The 16,782-nt window shown below is 46.7% G+C and overlaps 1 protein-coding gene across 1 annotated transcript in view; it reads left to right on the top strand.

The window, feature by feature from the left end:
- The window catches only part of LOXHD1 (lipoxygenase homology PLAT domains 1), a 195,071-nt gene that overhangs the window by 148,104 nt on the left and 30,185 nt on the right, over positions 1–16,782 (top strand). The window contains exons 32-34 of the mRNA XM_024734711.1: positions 5,982–6,190; positions 10,005–10,132; positions 16,392–16,509. Coding sequence (XP_024590479.1) covers positions 5,982–6,190; positions 10,005–10,132; positions 16,392–16,509 — 455 coding nt within the window. The remainder of the gene's footprint in view (positions 1–5,981; positions 6,191–10,004; positions 10,133–16,391; positions 16,510–16,782) is intronic.

The following is a 16,782-nucleotide window of genomic DNA, read 5'->3' as shown; positions in this document are numbered from 1 at the left end:
ATGCCAATAAAATGGACAACCTGGAAGAAATGGACAAATTCTTAGAATGGTATAACCTTCCAAGACTGAACCAGGAAGAAATAGAAAGTATGAACAGACAAATAACAAAAATCAAATTGAAACTGTGATTAAAAATCTTCCAACAAACAAAAGTCCAGGACCAGATGGCTTCACAGGTGAATTCTATCAAACATTTAGACAAGAGCTATTTTTAAGACAAGGATGTCCACTCTCACCACTACTATTCAACATAGTTTTGGAAGTCCTAGCCATGGCACTCAGAGAAGAAAAAGAAATAAAAGGAATACAAATTGGGAAAGAAGAAGTGAAACTGTCACTGTTTTCAATTGACATGATATTATACATAGAGAATCCTAAAAATGTCACCAGAAAACTACTAGAGCTCATCAATGAATTTGATAAAGTTGCAGGATAGAAAATTAATGCACAGAAATCTCTTGCATTCCTATACACTAATGATGAAAAATCTGAAAGAGAAATTATGGAAATACTCCCATTTACCATTGCAACAAAAAGAATGAAATACCTAGGAATAAACCTACCTAGGGAAACAAAAACCTGTATGCAGAAAACTATAAGACAGTGATGAAAGAAATTAAAGGTGATACCAACAGATGGAGAGATATACCATGTTCGTGGAATGGGAGAATCAATATTGTGAAAATGACTATACTACCCAAAGCAATCTACAGATTCAATGCAATCCCTATCAAATTACCAATGGCATTTTTTACAGAACTAGAACAAATCATCTTAAAATTTGTATAGAGACACAAACGACCCCGAATTGCCAAAGCAGTCTTGAGGGAAAAAAGCGGAACTGGAGGAATCAGACTCCCTGACTTCAGACTATACTACAAAGCTACAGTAATCAAGACAATATGGTACTGGCACAAAAACAGAAACATAGATCAATGGAACAAGATAGAAAGCCCAGAGATAAACCCACACACCTATGGTCAACTAATCTATGACAAAGGAGGCAAGGATATACAATGGAGAAAAGACAGTCTCTTCAATAAGTGGTGCTGGGAAAACTGGAAAGTTACATATAAAAGAATGAAATTACAACACTCTCTAATACCATACACAAAAATAAACTCAAAATGGATTCAAGACCTAAATGTAAGGCTGGACACTATAAAACTCTTAGAGGAAAACATAGAAAGAACACTCTTTGACATAAATCACAGCAAGATATTTTTTGACCCACCTCCTAGAGTAATGGAAATAAAAACAAAAATAAACAAATGGGACCTAATGAAAGTTCAAAGCTTTTGCACAGCAAGGGAAACCATAAACAAGACAAAAAGACAGCCCTCAGAGTGTGAGAAAATATTTGCACATGAATCAGCAGACAAAGGATTAATCTCCAAAATATATAAACAGCTCATGCAGCTCAATATTAAAGAAACAAACAACCCAACCCAAAAATGGGCAGAAGACCTAAATAGACATTTCTCCAAAGAAGACATACAGATGACCAAGAAGCACATGAAAAGCTGCTCAACATCACTAATTATTAGAGAAATGCAAATCAAAACTACAATGAGGTATCACCTCACAGTTAGAATGGGCATCATCAGAAAATCTACAAACAGTAAATGCTGGAGAGGGTGTGGAGAAAAGGGAACCCTCTTGCATTGTTGGTGGGAATGTAAATTGATAGAGCCACTATGGAGAACAGTATGGAGGTTCCTTAGAAAACTACAAATAGAATTACCATACGACCCAGCAATCCCACTACTGGGCACATACCCTGAGAAAATCATAATTCAAAACGAGTCATGTACCACAATGCTCATAGCAGTTCTATTTACAAAAGCCAGGACATGGAAGCAACCTAAGTGTTCATTGACAGATGAATGGGCAAAGAAGATGTGGCACCTGTGTACAATGGAATATTACTCAGCCATAAAAAGAAACGAAACTGAGGTATTTGTAGTGAGGTGGATGGACCTAGAGTCTGTCATACACAGTGAAGTAAGTCAGAAAGAGAAAAACAAATACTATATGCTAACACATATTTATGGAATCTAAAAAAAAAAAAGGTTCTGAAGAACCTATGGGCCGGACAGGAATAAAGATGCAGACGTAGGTAATGGACCTGAGGACATGAGGAGGGGGAAGGGTAAGCTGGGACGAAGTGAGAGAGTGGCATGGACATACATACACTACCAAATGTAAAATAGATAGCTAGTGGGAAGTAGCCACATAGCACAGGGAGATGAGCTCAGTGCTTTGTGACCACCTAGAGGGGTGGGTTAAGGAGGGTAGGAGGGAGACATGGGAAGGAGACCCAAGAGGGAGGAGGTATGGAGATATATGTGTATGTATAGCTGATTCACTTTATTATAAAGTAGAAACTATCACACCATTGTAGAGCAATTATAGTCCAATAATGATGTTTAAAAATAACAAAGCTGCAACAAGAAGTAAGAACTTCTAGGAAAGGAAAAATCTCACTAGTAAAGGCAAATAAATTCTATGACTATAATAGCTAAAAGATAGACATGAAGATATAAAATATGACATCAAAAACACAAAACATGGGGGAGGGGAGTAAAAAAAATGTAGATCTTTTAGGCAGTATTTGAACTTAAAAGACTACCAGTTTAAAACAAAGTAGATATAGTTATGGGTCAACATATACAAACCCCAAGATAACCACAAATCAGAAACGTACAATAGATACACAAAAAACTAGAGAGAAAGGAACACAAGCAAATCATCAAACTGAAAGGGAAGAAACTAAAAAGAAGAAGAAAAGAACAAAGAACTACAAAAAAACAGGAAACAAGTAACAAAATGACATAGCTATCGATAATCATTTTAAATGTCAATGGATTAAATGCACCAATCAAGAGACATAGGGTGGCTGATTGGATTAAAAACAACAAGACCCATGTATACTGCTACTTACTAAAGGCTCACTTGCAGAGAGGCAATTTTAGGCTTATGGTAATGTTTGGAAGCCTCAAAGTACCAATCTAAATACACATTCCATTCAGTTCTAGAAATTTTAGCACTATTGTATTCCAATTTGGTTTTAAATAAATTCAGTTTGGGGATTTCAGAAGTTCCATTTGGCCATTGATATTCTAAATTGCCTTTGGTCAGGTAGATCCATTTAGTTAGAAATGTGTATGAGGAAGAACTGAGGTTTTTACACATAAAATTGACCAGATTCCCTGTAGGGGTGCCCTCAAAATATTTAGATAACTGGGATCCTATTTCTCAGAGGTTTTTCTATAGAGTAAAAGAATAATTTTTAAAAAGATTAAAAAACTCAACCATCTTACATTTTAAACAACTCAGTTCAATAGCTTAAACAGTTCAAATATCTCAAACAGCTTGCAAAGGAACTGCAGGCCTAACACTAGCAAGTTCTAAGGGAACAGGTTGGTCCTAGAGGAGCCAGGCCAAATGCTTCTCAGCCCACTTCTCATAGAACAACCCCTACTCCAAAGGAATGAGTCAAAGGTTGAAACAGCACAGTTGCAATGAAACAGCCCCCGTTCCAAAGGGAACAGGCTGAAACCTAACCAGTTTCAGTTGAAAGAGTCTGATCTCAAAATCTGACCAAGGTGGCAAATGAGTGCTCATATACAGAACAAGGCCTTAACCAGAAAGGACAAAACCTTAAAATAGATCCCAGATAAAGCCTGGAAAGCTTCAAATGCAAAGAGAGTATGAGCTCAGATCCAGGAGAAAGACATACCTTCAAACTCCAGGGTTGACAAGAAAAGCAGTGGGCACAATGGGCTCAATTGTGGGTATCTCACCTGTTTGCTCACCAGCCCCAGACCTGTCGGGGCTCTTCTCTGGATCCCTGTACGGGCCCACCAAAATGTTGACCTAAAACAAATAGACTGCCAGTTATTTCTCTAGCAAAATGGGTTTTTTGGGATCAGCAGAGAATTGCAATTCGGAGTCTGCAACCCTGGCAAGCTACCTGCAAGTCCCCACAGAGCAAGGGAGGAGAACTCTTGGAAAAGGCAGTTGGGAGAGTTGTAGTAAACAGAGTCCAGGACTTTTCACTGACTGAGTTGTTGCCAGGAAAGAAGTGGAGTCTCTTGTTCCTGTTGGACCCTGCCATCATCATAGGGAGTGAGAGCTCCCCCTTCTGGTCTCCAGACTCTAGTTGATTGACGTTTTTGTTTATTACTTCTGTTTACAGAGGGCAGCAATTAGCCTCCTTTACAGATGGGGAAACAAAGGCTAAGAGAAGTTAGGATGATGATATCCTTAATTTGCTGATCTACCACCAGGAGGGTATCATCCTAAACTCTGCCCTCACCCAGACTGCCAAGAAATAGTTTCAGCCCAGAGAGCCTAGGACAATTCTCATGAGACAGAAATCAAGAGCAGCAATGAGAATTCCTTGTATGTTGTTTAGGACTCAGCCATGCAAATTTTAGGCATGAGCAGTGGTGGGGGAGGTGGGTGGGAAGAAGAAGTCCTGAGCTGGTTTTTTGGAGATTTAAGTTCCATTTCTGGCTCTGACAAGAAAACGTGTGGCCTTGGACAAGTCACTCTTTTAGCTTCAGTTTTTTCCTGCTTCTTAAAACAATATTGTAATCCCCTGAGAAGTTCATTTTTTCCAACCAGATTTTTGAGATAAGGCAGTTGTATATTTTTCTGTTGGACATTTAAATCCACTGCTTTTCTGCTCAGTTCTCTTAGATATAAGAGCATGTCAACCACTATATTTTTCTCCAGAAGACCACATGGAGGGTCTGTGAGATAGGATTGGGCCGAGAGCCAATCTTTTTATACTCTATCTTCTTAGACAGGACCCACAAGAAAGTGCTTCTCCTTAATTAAGCACGATGATCAACTGTGGAAAGGCCAGTGGGGCTCTCCTTGTAAAGATGAAATGCAGCCATGGGCAGAAATCAATGCAGGTAATTCCAGCCAGGAAGGTCTAGTCTGGAAATTTTTCAAAGGGCTACAGATTGCATAACCTAACATCTACTACCCCAGGGCAGTGTCTCCCTAGCTGTTGAGGAAGATGAGCCAGGAGAAGGTTTTCCAACCTGTTTCAGTTAGTAACTGCAAGTAACAAGAGACCTAAAGATAGTGGCTTAAATGAACAAGGAATTTTTCTTTTCTTACACATAAAAATTCAAAGAGAAGCAGTTGAGAATGATATAGCAGCCCCAGTGAATTCAGGGACCTAGGCTCTTTCAACCTGACCACTCTGGCAATCTTACAAGTGGCTTCCATCCTAAAGGTTGCCCATGGTTCCAAGATGACTTGGAGCTGGAGCTCCAGACATCACATCCACATTCCAAGCAGAATGAATGGAAGGGTAAGGGGCAAAAAGGTGCTCCTCCCAGTTGAGTCAGACCCTTTAAAAGAAATTTCCCAACATTTTATATATCATGACCACCCCTAGCTACAAGGAGAATGGAAACTGGCTGGGCAACTAGAACTCTACGCCATACTACCTGAGCAAGTTTTTATGCTGTTTAATCTGGATTGTTTTGGAAATGAGTTCCTTCTAGAACTTTCATTTACCAGGTTACATATATAAATGCTATTTTATTATCTTCCCTAAATTCCTACTTTCCGTGAGACCTTGCTTTTGCCAACCTCAGTTTTGCTGCGATAAGCTTTTCTTATCTATGATAAGCTTTTCAGGCATCTAAACCCTGTACTTGGCTAGCCATTATCGTTCTCACCCCACTTCACATGGGAGTGCTATGTGCAACTAAGATAATTGGTCAACAGGGCTTTTAGATGTGGCAACGATGCTCTCTTTGATCTTCTCTTGGGAGTTACTAGCTCCCTCAGTCCTTGGAGGGTAGATACTTGCCAGTCTGAAAAGCTCTGTTGTACTTTGTCTCAGAGGCAGGGAGCTGAGATCAGTGCCACCAGAGGTCATTTCCAAGTGTCCGAGCCTACCCTGGTCCACGTGGCCCGTGATGAGGCTGGGCTCCCATGATCTCTTGCAGTTATTCCCTACTATGTGTCAGTCACCACGGGGAAGCAGAAGGACGCAGCCACCGACAGCAGGGCCTTCATCTTCCTCATCGGAGAGGATGACGAGCGCAGTAACCGCATCTGGCTGGACTATCCCCGAGGGAAGAAGGGCTTCAGCTGCGGCTCAGTGGAGGAGTTCTATGTTGCAGGCTTGGATGTGGGCGTTATCAAGAAAATAGAGGTGCTGGGCCCTAGGGCCTCGGGATGGTGATCACCCCTAGGGAAGGAAGGAAGGAACTGACCAGTACACAGGTGGGAGGGTGAATGGGCCCAACCTGAACCCCACTCAGAGCAGGCAGCAGAGAAGGAGCTCCTGGCTCCTGCCATCAACTAGCTGGGTGACCTTGGTTGCATCACCTGCCCCTCCAGGTCCGTTTTCCACCCACCCAATGGGGATGCCTGTGTATTAGTTTTTTATCGCTGTGTAACAAATTACTACAAACTTAATAACTTAAGGCCACACAAATGTATTATCTCACAGTGTCCTGAGTCAGAAGTCCAGGTGTGAGTTAGCGGGGCCCTCTTCTCAAGGTCTCACTGGGCTGAAATCAAGTTGCTGCCACGGCTGGGGTCTCATCTGAGACTTGGGGTCCTGTCCCAAGCTCAATGGCTGTTGGAGGAATCTGTTTCCTTGTAGTTGTAGGACCAAGGCCAGAGGCTGCCTGCATTCCCTGCCACGTGACCCTCTCCAAAATAAGGCAGTTTGTTTCTTCAAAGCCATTCAGAGAAGATCTCTTCTGCTTCAAATCTCTCTGACTTCTTCCATCTCTGACATCTAGACCCTCTTTTAAAGGGCTCACCTAATGAGGTCAGGCCCACCTAGAATAATCTTTTGATTAATTCAAAGTCACCTGATTAGAGACTTTAATTACATCTGCAAAATCTCTCCACCTTCACGGGAGGGACTCTGGTCAGTGAGTGCGAAGCACATTGGAAGGCAACGCTGAGGGAGGAGGCAGAAGAGTGGGGAAGCGGACCCTGAGCAGGGAGGGCTTCTTTCCCAGTTGTGCCCTGTCCTCATGGCCCCTGTGTGTCCCCTCCTAGCTGGGCCACGACGGGGCCTCCCCCGAGAGCTGCTGGCTGGTGGAGGAGCTATGCTTGGCTGTGCCCACCCAGGGCACCAAGTACACGTTGCGCTGTAATTGCTGGCTCGCCAAGGACCGAGGAGATGGAGTCACCTCCCGTGTCTTTGACCTCCTGGATGCCATGGTGGTGAACATCGGGGTGAAGGTATAGAGGGCACCTGTGTGTGTGCATTGTGTGGCTAAGGGCAGTGCAGGCTGAGGTGGGCGAGCAGCAGGGGAAATGGAAGTGAGAGAAGCAGCAGACTCCTCCCTTGGGCACTGGCAGGGGCTGCAGCCCTATATAGCAGCCAGACCCACTTTGCTAGGAGCCAAGAGAATCAAGTCTCTTCTTGTCTGCAGCTCTGTGACCTTGCACAAGTCATCTGGCCTCTCCAGGCCTTGGTTTTCTCATACAGCACATGGAAATAATGCTTTCCATCCTGTTCCATGTAAGATCTTGATGAGAACTAATGACACCATGAACAGTCCAGAAAAGCTTTGCATGCTCTACACAAACATGCAGAGTCATTATTCTCCAAAGGATGCCGCAACAACACCAGTAGGCCAGTCATGAGGACAGAGGGCATTTGGGAGACTGTGAGCCTCTGGGTCTCATAGTGTAGTGAGTGCTGTCTGCACAAGACCCCTTAAGGGGAAAAAGCTGGAAGGCAGGTGCTCTAAGCTCCTGTCCCATCTCCACCTCTAACTAGCCAAATGACCTGGGACAAGTTGCATAAAGTCACAGGTCGGTGTCAGGCAGGAAACAGGATGCCTGGGTGCTGGGGCCCAAGGAAACGTGGCCAGCTGGTGGCGCAGAGGCCTCTGTGTCACATGACCCTGCAGGTTCCCTTTCTCTCTGAAAAGCTGTGGGGTAAACGGAAGGTCCCAGCCCTCATCTCTATTCCTGAATCCAAACCAATGCGCTACTAGATTTAGGTCAGAAGCCGTCACACAAAGGTAAGGAGAAATCGCTCTGGGCCTGAGCATGCCCTGCCTATATAGTATATGGAAACAGAAGGAAGGGCTGAGTTATGGGCTCTAAAAAACTCTTGCCAGGCAGGAGTGTGGATGCCTGCCCATCCCCTGCTTGACAGCCAGAGAGCAGAACTTTCTACGGCATCGATACCCCCCTCCCTTGCTCAGCCATCTCCATCTGTGGCCAGTCAGTGCAGGAGAGCACACAATTCATCCAGGGACCTCTGTCCTGACCCAATTCCCAGCATGCACGTGGGCATGTGTGTGTGTGCCACTCCCAGCACATACGCACACCCTGCTCGGTACAGCTGCATCTCCCTCTGAGCTCTTTAGTCTGTGGAAATCCAGACCTACACCCCAGTTATTCATGTTACAAAAGAACACACGTTTGTCACTTTACAAAGAATTGTAGGGCTCTTTGGACTGGCCACCTCCCCAGGATATCTGATATCAGACTGGAATTACAAAAGCCCTGTTTCTGTGTCTCTTTCTGGAAACACACCTATGACATAAAAAGAGATGTGTCTGCATAAAGGAGAGAAAGATGGACACAGAGAACACAGGAGTCTGGAGAGATCAACCTTAAAGGGACAGTCTCCATGGGGCCACCAAGCACTCACTTTGATCATTCTGTTTCTATGTCTGCTGGATTAGAGGAAAATAGTGTCAGGCTTCTGCTTTCATTTCTGATAGCTCCGTGCCCATCACAAATGCCCTTGTTAGGTGGTCTAAGAGGATTTTCCTGGTAAAGCAAGGTGCTCTTCAATGACTCCCTTGGCAAACATGTCCTCCTGGCCAGGCCTGAAATACTACTTCGAACCTTGCAGTAGCGTGGTGAAGATTCTAGATGCTGCTTGAAAAGGCACATCACTGCCATGAATAACTTGGGTTATGAGTCCGAAAGCACCTGGGTGATGGGGACCTAGCGCCTGCACGAGTGACAGCAGCCACTGGGGAAGGGAAGGGCCGGGTACAGGTATGTGCAGAGGAGATGCTCAGCCTGGCACATCCTTGGCCATGTGTGCAAGCCTCTCCGGAACCTTCGAGACCTAATTGCTAGTCCTTGGGCACCTGGTGAGAGGCGTGGAGTAAGAAGCCAGGACCAGAGAACCTTCCAGGTCAGGGGTGAAGATGGCCCCTCTTGACACGAGGCTGCCTCTTGGAGGAAGAACCAAGGCAGGGGCTTCGGTGAGGGCACCACCGTCCTCGGAGGAGTAGGCTCCGCCTCCAGCAGAGACAAAGGGAAAACGTCCTCTTTGGAGCAAACCTCAGGCAAAAGGGCAAAATTCCAATCTAAAGTGAAAACCACGTACAATAGGCGGCTGTCCCACTTCACAAGTGAATGGAGGCAGAAGTCCCTGAACCATCAGACTGGGCGCGCTTCCCACTCACCGATGTGCAGGGTGTGTGCTGGCTGCAGCAGGAAGGAGGGGGTCCCCCAGAACCATCCCCAGGGCGAAGTGTCTGTAGCTCTCGCAACTCTACAAAGGGCTTATCCCTATTTTATGGGGGAGGAAGCAGAGGCTGGAGAAGGTGGGGCCTCTGCCCAGGTCAACAGCTAGCACGGGACGGATCTGGGACTCAAATGGCACCCTACATGGCTCCAAAAGCCACTGTCTGGCCAACACACGCTGCTGGGATGAACAGACTTAGGTTGGGATTCGACTGACAAAGAAATCAGTTAACGCTGGGGCTTTTGGTTGTATTCCTACTGCGCACGTGTTCTCTATCAGAAACTGAGCTCCTCTCCAGCACTGAACTGGACACAGCCAGGGACACAGACAGTAACAAGGCCTAGCTCTTGCTCTCCAGACATTTACAGTTGATTAGGGGGAGATCTCTTTTCAAAGCCATGGAGCTTGGAGGGCGTGTTGTCTTGCCCCAGTGAGAGTGAGGCAAATCCGTGGGGTTAACGGTTGAGACCAATGCCCAGGACCCACATCCCTCTCGTGGCAGGTGCTCTATGAAATGACGGTGTGGACGGGTGATGTGGTTGGTGGTGGCACCGACTCCAACATCTTTATGACCCTCTACGGCACCAACGGCAGCACAGAGGAAGTGCAGCTGGACAAAAAGAAGGCCAGGTATCTGGAGGTGGCCCGTGCCCCTTGCCCCTTTGCCCCTCCACACACCCAATCCTCCACCATCCAGCCCCATCCTGCCTTTAAATAGACTGCTCCCCTCACTCTCCCCTCATGCCCTGGGGCCTCCATGCCTCTGTGTGATTTCTCCCTCCTGGAATGCTCTTCATCCACTCTCTCTGTCTCAAGATCCTTCTGTTTCAAGGGCTAGCTCAAATCCACCTCCTCCAGGAAGCCTTCCTTGATCACCTCAGCCCATAGCACTCCTTCCTTCCTACCTTCCGCCTTTCCTTCCTTCCTTCTGTCACTCAAAGATGTTTACTGTAAGGTCTGTGTTAGCTGATAGCGTTGTATCATTGTGTATCTCCTGCTTTCATTCTTTGTATGGTAGTAATGTAACCTGTTCACATCAGGAGAAGCTGGGTGAAGGGAACACAGAAACCCTGTTCTATTTTGCAACTTGCCTGCAAGTTCAAAATGATTACAAATAGCCTAAAATAATTTTTAAAATATTCAAAAACAATTGAACACCTATGTCAGACACTGTCTCAGACATTGGAGAAACGGTACAACTGGGAAGAGAAGATGCTCAAACTCACAAAGCTTAACACCTGAGGGAACCACAGCAACAGCATGGACACTGATGTGGGCTTATTTTGTGCTGGACATTTTTCTAAGCCCTTTGAATGTATTGATATACCTAGTCCTCCCTACAACTCTATGAGGACTGTTATTATCATCCCAATTCTATAGGTAGGAAAACTGAGGCACAGCAGGGTCAAGTCATGTTGCTCAAGGTCCCAGAGCCAGTAAGCTGTGGCACTGGGCACGGCACCCAGGTGGCCCCAGTCTTAAGCATTAGGTTCTACTGCCTCTTAAAATAGTTATTAGTAATGGCAATAAAGGTGAACCTCTTGTAGTGATTCCTGTCTGCGCCTTCCGGCAAATCCTCAGCTTGGTCCTGGGTTCTGTTTGGTTTTCTATGTTCAGCCATCGTCCCCTAAACCATCCCTGACCCCTGATATCTTAAGCATCAGAGGGGAGAGACTCAGAGCCCAAGCCTAGGATTTCTAAAACCCATCCACAGCCACTCACCCCTGAGGCCACACTGCTGCCTCCCCAGGCTGGAGGGCAGGATCCAGAGAAGTCTCCTTTCTGAGTCCTCACAGCTCCTGACTCTGGCTTTGCACGTAGCAGGCCTCAGTAAGTACTTCTGGATGGTGGTGGTGGTGAGGATGGTGAGGACGATGCTGAAGCTCTTGGGAGCCAGGCACAAGTTTCTTCCCACGGATAGAGCCGTTCACGAGAGCGGGAGCTCTGCTCATCTCACGCAGCTCGTGCCTGGGGGTCTGATGAGAACAGTTTTTGCCTGTCTTCTCTTAGCACTTCTACACTCTCATTATGCAACTCCTGTTTCCTCCTGGAATTCTCCCCTGACCAATTCTCCCCTAATGATGATTGTAACAATGGCTAACATTCAATGAGCACCTGCTCCCTGCCAGGCGCCCTTGTAAGTGCTTTTTAAAGATATATTAACTCACAACCAATAAGGTGCCTGAGACACAGAAAGGTGAAGTAACTCCTCAAGGTCACTCAGGTAGTAAGCAGGCGAGCTGAGGTTCGAACTCCTGAAATTGTGGAAATAAATGAAGGCCGAGTGAGAACAGAGGCTATTTCTTTAGAGCTTGCTCTAGCAAGGGTGTGAGCCACCATCACTTTGTTTGGCAGAGGCTAAGGCTGTCAGGACTCTGGCAAAGCTTCAGAGTGTAGCATTACTGGGGCCATGGCGAAGCTGAAGGGGAGCTACCTAGAATCGGGCATCTTATGTGATTGAATTGGGGAACGTATCTGGGTTTCTCTGATTGTCTTGAGTTGGGAGAGGGGGCAAATCAGGGAAGCTGGCAGTCACTCCCCGCATCCTGACCATCATAGGCCCACTGCTGGTGAGGCGGCAGTCTGGCTGCCTGGGATGGCTGCTGCTGCAGAGGTGGTGGGTCAGAGTTCTGTTATCATCTCTGGTCTAGCCAGTGTCTGTTTGTATCTTCAATCTCTCACAATATTTACGGCTATACTTTGACCCTAATCTCCACCCCGCCTCCAGATTCCTGGAATTTCTCGGATTAACTATCCCACGCCTACATTCCACCTTATTTTATAGACACACGCAGACACAGTTGCTGGTAGGAAAGATAGATACCTCCTTTCTGGTAGTATCTAAATTCCAAAAATGTTGCTTGAAAGTTATACCATATTGTAAATGCTTCGAGGCACCTTGTTAAAGAATTTTGGTTTTCCAAATTAAGATTTATTCTTTGGAGAGAGCCATCATTTCTTAATTATTCTGGAGGGCAAGCTCAGGGCTCTTACCCAAGACATATTTTGCTTCATTGCATTTGCAAGTGGCCCGAAGTTCGGCCTGTGTCTTGGAATCCTCATTATAGGGGTCAGCATCTTGACTCCGGGACTTGGATTGTAAGACCCACTGGGCTTGTGTCGTGCACACAGTTTAGTGTTGTGCAAGGGAGCCTTTCCCAAGAAATGGCGTGTGACCAGGATGGAGGCAGAAACGTGCATGTGTCGCACAGAAAGCATTGTGTAGGTTTGCCTGCTGCAGTGCCCCTGTTGTAAAATGCTATACCCAGAGGCCAAATTTGATAGCAATTCCCTCAACCTCACTCCCCAGCTAAAGTTCCCAACTTGTCATCTTGCCACTTTGGGGAAAACTGTTCTGGTAAATTAATTCACAGTGAGATGGTTGTGAATGCATGTGGCATTCAAAAAAGTGATGCCCTCAAAAGGTAATGCTTAAACCCAAGGAATGACTGTGTAACAGTGGAACTTGAGGCAATTAGTTTCTAATGGATGTAGGGGCTATTTTTAGGCAAATAGATGTGGTTTTTCTCTAGAGGGAAGTAAGCGCCTGTAAGGAATCATTCCTAGGCCCAGTGGAGACACCACGAACTGGGAAATTCTTTGGTCTGGAAGCAAACCAGATTCTCAGAGTTCTGTTGGCTTTGCCCTTCTGGATGGCCCCCTGGCTTCCACTAACCCTTAGTGCAAAGAAGACGAAAAGAGACTCAGTTCAAGAGAATGCAAACGGAGGGCAGAGCCCAGATGGCTTTCCAGTTGCCACTTCAGGAGGCATTTGGGAGCCACTAGTGACGGTGGCCTGGGCTTAGCTTGTAATAGCTTGTAAGTTTTGAGTCTTTCCTTCATATCTTTTCTCACTTAGATCTCACACTGCCTGGTTAGTGATAAAGCTCTGAGAATGGAAAGGGCCCATCTTTGGGGACTTCATGGGCAGGGGAGCTGGTGGGGAGGCTCCTGGAGTTGGTCAGGCTTGGAGGGAGGTCTCAGGGCTGAGTGGGAATGGTGGCAGTCTGAGAGAAGAGGCAAGCAGGCTGAGTTCCAGGGACGGGTGCCTTTGAAAGATCAGGCAGTTGGAAAGTCCTAGCACCCACTGCTGGGTGACCCCTCTTGACACATCATCTTCAACTCAGAGGCTGCCCTTTTAAAGGACACTGGAAGATTCGAACATGTGCTGGGCCTGATCATGGCATTTGAGGATGGTAGAGATTTCGAACCTGTTTGAGATTTCTTTAACTTTGATCTACTCTCAGACCAGGGCAAGGACGCTCATGAGATATGGATGCAGACGGGTTGATGCAGCTCCCGGCTGGGCAGCAAGTTCAATGATCTTATTGATCCCTGAGGAGCCCGGTTCAGAGGAGCCAGGGCCTGTGGGCTCTGCCTTTTACCCCTCAGTCACATCAGCACCTGTGGACACCTACACCACCGCTGAGGCAGTCCTGCTGCTACTCACCAATGCCTGGAGTTCTCTCTGTGCTGGGTCTCTCATCTGCCCCCCCTACAGTCCCGAAGTGCACATTCTTGCCACTTGGGTCTGTATTAGTTTCCCGAGGTTACGATAAAAATTTACTACAAACCTAGTGGCTTCAAACAATGCAAACTTAGTCTCTAACATTGTGCTGATGAGCACTTCGGGCCTGGAGAACAGAGGTCTGGTGGCTACTGCAAGGGCCTGGGGAGGGGAGACAGTAGAGGCACCGAGGTTGGCCAAACTGTTGACAATTAAACAATTGGCTCTTGGGGCAGAGCTGGGGCCGACTTATTAAGGGTTGGCCAGTGCTGTCCTTAGAGGGACAGAGCTGCCCCCAGTTGCTGTGGGATGGAACATGGGCTAGATGGCCACTGGTACTGGAAGGAGCTGGGTCTAACATGAAGCTACAGGTGAGCCTCTGATCCCAGCCAACTCCGGAAGCCCCAGCCTTACCTCTAAGATGCACAGAGGCAAAGTGCCTGAGCGGCTGCCCCAGGGAGGCTGGCTTTGGACCCATAACCTTCTTCCCTATCTTCCAGCCACCCCCTCCGCAGGCTCCCTACCCATAAATCTTCCCCAGCTTCTTAACAATGTCTAAAACTTTTCCATTAAATACTGGCCCTTCCAGCCTAAGGTTTTGGCTTTGGTTAGCCTTAGGCTGTCCTCCGTCACAGAGACTGGTGAATGAGTGGGCGCTAGGCTGTTTCCCAAGGACAGCCTTTGATGGGGTGGAGAACAGAAAGAAGGGATAACAGGAAGGGAGTGAGGGGCAGCTAAAGCTGCTGAGCCCCTTCAGGTGGATGAGCAGGACAAAGCCAGGGCCACTTCGGCAACCCCAACCTTCTGAGCCAGAGGCAAGGGGACCTGACTCAGAGGCTGACCACTTCTCCAGCGGGGGCCCCTCAGTGTGCGGCTCTCTCTTGTGTCAACTGGGATGTCTTGAGGGGCTTGGAGCAGCAGGAAAAATGTGGCTGGTGAGCTGTGGAGAAATGAAGGTCCAATGAGGGGCTTTCCTTTCAGATGCAGGCCTTTTACCCTGAGGAGAGGGGTCTATCCAGGTGTAATCGGGTTTAGCCTTTAATGGAGGGTGAGGGGGCAACTGTAACCCAGTCTTTGGTTTTCTAAAAGAAAAGCTTATTTCTCTCTCCCTTTTTCCTTACACCTGCCCCACCATAAAATCTCCATAAAAGGGAGATATTTGGCTAAATTCAAAGGGCGAAAATTTTTTTAAAAATACAGAGCACAGATTTCTAAAGTTCCTTTATTCTGCAAAATTATACACCTGACAAGAGTAAGGAATCAATGAGTTGAAAGATTATTTGAGAGAATCTCCACTATGTGAGATGAGCTTGACAGGGGAGTTTGTGAGCACCGCCTTCCAGTTCCCACGTGACCAGAGGGACAGACAGTTTAAACTAGAGCAGGAGGGATTTAGGGCAGACTTCTGGGAGAGTGTTTTTACTTCTAATAATCATAAAGGGCACATAAGCAAGTTATCAAAGGGATTAGGCCTCTGTTCCACTGCTGTCTTGAAGACGAGGGGTAGTTAGTTCTCAGTCTGCAGCATTTGCAGTCCCAGCTCCCACTGGCTGTGGCCTCTGTTATTAAAAGCACGTTTTGTTCAAGGAAGCATAAAATTGCCATGCAGTGTCATATCTTCAGTGATACCTGCGTTACCCCCAGGGGCTTATCAGCAGCAGCATCTGGAATCAGTGAGCAGTCGACCAATGTCAGCACTGAAGGTCGCATTTTGTATGCAGCACTGTGGGAAGAGCAGTAAGAAATAAAGATAGTGTCTCTGAGATGATGTGGTCATTCAGTAGCAAAATAGTAATAGCAACAAAAGCAATGTTACCTAACTGCCATTTTACAGTTATTACTAGTGTTTCCCAACCTAGGGCCACTGCCTTCAGTTATGCATATTCTGTACAGAAAAATGTGAACAGCACTATCTAGAGTTGTGCAGTGCACAACTTGCCCCACCATTCGTGGCAGCCTGTCACTCATAGAGTCTCATTTAAAATCTTGCAGGTATGGAATTTTTTTCACATTTTAAGTTGATTTCACACCCATTTGGTCCTCATGACAGTTTTATGAGATTGCCAGGCCAGTGTCATTTTCCCTAGACTACAGATGAGGAAAACAAGTCCCAGAGAGGAGCTGGGACTGTTCCATGTGGTTAGCAGAATGAGATTAAGACCCAGAACTGGTACCTCTTGAATCAGGACCATATCTACCAGCAACTCACTTAACCCAGTCTTTTGGAAACACATCTGGGGTGCAAGAGACAGGCTAGTTGGGAGTCACTGGGAGCTGAGAGGCCTCTTCTTCTCTCCTTACCCTGAATCTGGTCTCTGGCATGGCCTCGCCCTCTAACCATGGCCAGACTCCCTTCTTCATGCCCCTCCTCTCCACCCCCAGATTTGAGCGAGAGCAGAATGACACCTTCATCATGGAGATTCTGGACATCGCCCCGTTCACCAAGATGCGGATCCGAATTGATGGCCTGGGGAGCCGGCCCGAGTGGTTCCTGGAGAGGGTAACATGGCTGGACCCTCACCCGCCCTTCCACCCACTGCCCACCCGTTCTTCCTGCTGCTTTGGGCTGTCAGTGGGCCTTGTTAAAGTGCAAATGTCACCTTAAAGGGTCGTTATGCGGACCTGGCCCAGATAATCAATACGCCCTTTGGTGTGAATTAATCAGAGAACCTAGTTTTATTTATTTGAGTCCAGTCAAAACTGAATCAGCTGCCAGGGAATACAGCCTGCCCTGTCAGTGCAGTGTGGACAGAGACAGGGTGTGGGCTTCCTG

Source organism: Neophocaena asiaeorientalis, unplaced genomic scaffold, assembly GCF_003031525.2.
Source record: "Neophocaena asiaeorientalis asiaeorientalis breed wild unplaced genomic scaffold, Neophocaena_asiaeorientalis_V1.1 scaffold322, whole genome shotgun sequence".
NCBI lineage: Eukaryota > Metazoa > Chordata > Mammalia > Artiodactyla > Phocoenidae > Neophocaena > Neophocaena asiaeorientalis.
This window is presented reverse-complemented; position numbering and strand designations above follow the sequence as displayed.